Below are 4,278 nucleotides of genomic sequence, written 5' to 3'. Positions count from 1 at the left end.
GGTAGCTAAATTTTTGCTAAATTAGCAACATATTGGCCCGGTGTTAAAAAATGACAGCTTGGTATTTTAGAATTTATACATCTGTATACTTACAGTAAAATTATGTATATGTATACTTACAGTAAGTTCGATTCCAGCCGGCGGTGAAGAGAGATTATTATCCATTATTTCTAATTAAGGTGAAGTTCAAGACTGATAATGATCCATCTTGATCGAATGGTTTTCAAATATCTTGAAAAACTATAGACCTTTCGGAATTAGCTGAACTAGATTGAAGTTGATCATCACTAACAAGTCTGAATCAGTTGGCAATGAAATAATATCCATGTTATTGATGATTGGAGAACAAACTGATGAACTAAAGTTGTTTTAAGATGGATTCGGCCACCGACTTTCGGCGCAAATCCTTGCTCAAAATTCTATTTCAATGGCCACAATTTTGCTTTTCCTTTGTCACTTCAGTGACTGACGCTAATTGAGGTTTCCTCATATGAAAATGTTTTCCAACTTTGTGATATAATTTTTTAGATAATTTATGAGAATGATCTGAAATACCCTTTAATTAATTAGTTTTTTAAAAATGTTATTTAGTAAAAATATATCCTAATTCAGTATAAATAATAATTAAAAACAACAAAACAGAGTGATCATGAACATGAGTATGCAATATTTACCATTTATAATTAAAATTTATTGTTAATTTTTCCACTTTTGACGGGATCATACAATTGAGCGACGTGAATTATATATATTTTGAGCAGCATGATCATGCAGTACTCAACGTCATCATTTCTTTTCTATTTACGTATTTATCATGCTCTTAATATGCACCAAAAATGCTAATATTAGAGCTCAATCAAGTGACCTAAAATTCAATGCTATAATGCCTATTTGATTGAATTTTAGTATTCAGTACTTATATGTAGCAACACCTCAAATCTTTTATTTTTAAAAATTTTCATTCATGATAAAATGACTGTTTCTCTCGTGTGTCTCATCTGGTGTTAATAATTAATTTTTTAGCATGCATATGTACCTTGTAGTGTCCTCTACAGGTAATGAACGAAAAAACACTAGAATTCGTGCAAATTGTGCACGAGTAATGAAACTAGTTTAATTTTATATTAGCATAAATAACCCAAATAACATTGAAATAATTCTCAAAATACACTTGTGATGTTCTTGCTGGCACCGCTATACACATAGCCTTATAGAATGATCAAGTGACTCTGCTGTTCTAATGAAGTCTTTGAGAATTGAGTTGTTTTTGTCAATAAGTTCTCTTGCTGCTGAAGTTGAAGCACATAACGTATGTAGATCACAAGCCTTGTGCGACTGTCTAAACTATAATGTATTTTTTCTGCTAAATCTAAACTCTGAAGTGTTGTGGCTGCAAAAGCCAGAAAGTATGCAGTGTCTGGAGTTAAACAAAGATTCTATTCTGTATGTATTTGCAGTAATTTCTAAATGAAATTATTTTTAGATTTGAGCAATAGTAGTAATAGTAGTTTCTGTATTAACATTTGATTTAAGCTAAATAGGCTTCATTTAGCAGTAAAAATTCTGAAGTAAAACCATGTGTGATAAAACTAAACTATCATAAGGTACATAGTACAAAAAAATTAAGAATAGCTTGACCTTACAATATGAAAATCCAGCCTAAATCCTTTTATTATGAATATCAGTTCATATCGTTTCCTGTCCATGCACCATTAAGCATGATCCGGGGTAGCATAAGGAGGAGTTGGCGCAGAAGCCACACGACGGCCGCGCTCTGACCTGCTGTTTTCTGCAAATTTAACACTTCCCTGATGCATACCCTTCTGCTTCTCATCTTCAGTCCACTCAGAAACATAGTAATGTTCTTCACTACCTTTAACGACATCTCTTGATGGTGGAAGAAACATACTACCCCACTGAGGAAAGTGAACAAATGCCACAGGCACGGTGCAAGCTACTATCATAATTCCCATGTATGTTAAGCCCATTGCTGTCGATAACTGTGAGCTCGTAAAGAACAGAAGCTGTGTCAATCCTGACCCAAAATTCCCTCCTGCACCGGTCATACCGGATATAATTCCTAAGGATCGACGTGAAATGAAAGGAATGATGCCAAAAGTGGCGCCGCATGCAGCTTGAACTCCGACAGAAAAGATAATCATCATTGTTATAGCAATTGGAAGGGAATTAGAGAGGCCAAGGAAGATACAGAACAGTCCTCCTAATGTTTGTAGTATCCAGAGAGTCCACAGCCTTCCCCTCATTCCAAACCTTCGCGCAGCCACATCCGAAGCGTATCCACCAAAGGGGCGAGCCAGAAGGTTAGCCATACCAAATGTAGCAGCAATAATGCCAGCAGTTTGGAGTTTTAGATCAAATCTGTCACAGTGTTGGACATTTCACAAGGTTACTTTAAATGATAAAAAAATATTATTATTCTAAATATTAATACAATATAAAAAAGAACAGTACCTGTCAAAAAAGTATTCAGCAATGACATTGTCAGTCGACAATTCCACACCCATAGAGTATCCATACAAAAGGACAAATATCCATGTTCTGTAATTGGTGATAGCATACCAGAACACCTGAACATTGAAAAGAACACAAGTCAATTATTCAGAAACGAACAATTTGAACAGGTTCTGAATTCAGAACTCGTATTAAAAATGTTACCAAGGAATAAGGTGTTATCCAAACTAACCTTGGAGAATTTATCTTTCGAAACATCACCCTTCTTTTGTAAAGTACCTAAATTCCCATCAGGCAAGTCTTGACCAAGTGTCAACACCAAGATCCCCATGATCACATGAAGCCAACCAGGGATGAAAAAGGCGATCCTCCAGGCAGTGAATGGAGTAGCTCCTGCACGTTGGATCATGTCGTAGAGAAGAGGCATGAGCAATTGAGTTGCTCCTCCGCCCATGTTTCCCCATCCGGCTGCAGTACCATTCACGGTGCCTATAATCTTACCATTGAACATGGTGCTCATCCAATACTGACACGTAACAAATGTCGCGAGGGAGAAGCCAATCATGAACCTGACAGCTATATAACCGCTGGCATCCGCCACAAATGACATACAAAACACAGTTGGGGCTGTAAGCATGATGACAAATGCACAGCCATATCGCGGTCCCAAAAGATCACAAACTGCTCCCATTACAAGCCTAGAGAAAATGCTGCCAGACACCGAAGCCACTCCAGCATTTCCAACATCCCCTTTTGTAAGGTTGAGATTATCGCGAATGATTGGGACTAGTGGAGCAGCAGCAAATGTGGACACAAAACAGGTAAAAAAAGAAATCCAAGAAAGATGAAAAGTCCTCATGTGAGGATTGGCAAAGGAAAATAGCTTGAACGCTTTAGCCTTGTGTTCTGAATCAACTGGTAAATCAAATTTTGCTGTTGTATCAGTTGGTACCATCGGTGAAGCCACTGCGAAAGCCAGAACAGGCTCTCGTCCAGTGACTCCATGCATTGAGCTCCCTGGTGATCCTTCAATATCACCCATTTTTCTTTAATTACCAGTGCTTGATGTGATATAAAGCTTGAGAAAGTTAGTGCATTACTCTCAAGTATTGTTTGAAAGGATGTTCTGGATATTTCTTGAGATGTCTTGCTTTATATAGGCCTTCATGGTTGACATTTTAAGTTTCTGATAAACCCTGTATAAGCCAGTGAAGCTTACCAATGGTTGCATTATGCAACATCTCTAATATAATAATATCATAAAATAACCTAGTTTTCCAAGTCAAATTATGAAAAGTAGTAGCCTCATCAAGCATCCCAAAGGATAGGAATGTTCAGTATAGTAGATATAGTATATTTTTTGTATTATGATTACCATTATATAGTTTTTAATCCATGCACATGTCTGTGGACTGTGATTATGATAAATGTTCTTTCAAAATTTGCAGCAATCTTATGTAAATAAGTTGTTCCTAGTATAGTCAAGTTGATGAAGACAAAAATCATTTGAGATAAGTCAATCTTAACCTTTCATGGGGTCTAAAAGTTCAATTGAAGCAACAATTATTTATCTGTGTATATAATAATCTGGTCGTCTGGAAGTGCAGGGGACAATGCCGTACTGATTATATTTTAATCTCTTAGTACTATTCTTATCAGCAGCTTTCATGTATTAAGAACAGATGACTGTCATATCTTAGTTGATCTAATAGCTTATCATTATCATATTGGCCTGTACATAACATGACTCAAATAAAGAGTCAATTAAATTTAAAATCCAGGTTTTGATGTGTAGCTGCAGAGTTT

The 4,278-nt window shown here is 36.2% G+C and overlaps 1 protein-coding gene across 1 annotated transcript; it reads right to left on the bottom strand.

The window, feature by feature from the left end:
• Nucleotides 1-1,579: 1,579 nt before the first annotated feature.
• On the bottom strand, nt 1,580-3,588 carry LOC141696834 (high affinity nitrate transporter 2.4-like). Its single transcript, XM_074500957.1, has 3 exons — nt 2,705-3,588; nt 2,473-2,588; nt 1,580-2,379 (listed from the first exon to the last, which is right to left on the bottom strand). The coding sequence occupies exons 1-3, from the start codon at nt 3,512-3,514 to the stop codon at nt 1,713-1,715; spliced, it is 1,593 nt and encodes a 530-aa protein (XP_074357058.1). The 5' UTR covers nt 3,515-3,588; the 3' UTR covers nt 1,580-1,712.
• Between the last annotated feature and the right edge of the window lie 690 nt (nt 3,589-4,278).

This window comes from Apium graveolens, chromosome 11 (assembly GCF_009905375.1).
Source record: "Apium graveolens cultivar Ventura chromosome 11, ASM990537v1, whole genome shotgun sequence".
In the NCBI taxonomy this organism is placed as follows: Eukaryota; Viridiplantae; Streptophyta; class Magnoliopsida; order Apiales; family Apiaceae; genus Apium; species Apium graveolens.
The sequence above is the reverse complement of the archived record's forward strand: the minus strand, read 5'-3'. Positions and strand labels throughout refer to the sequence as shown.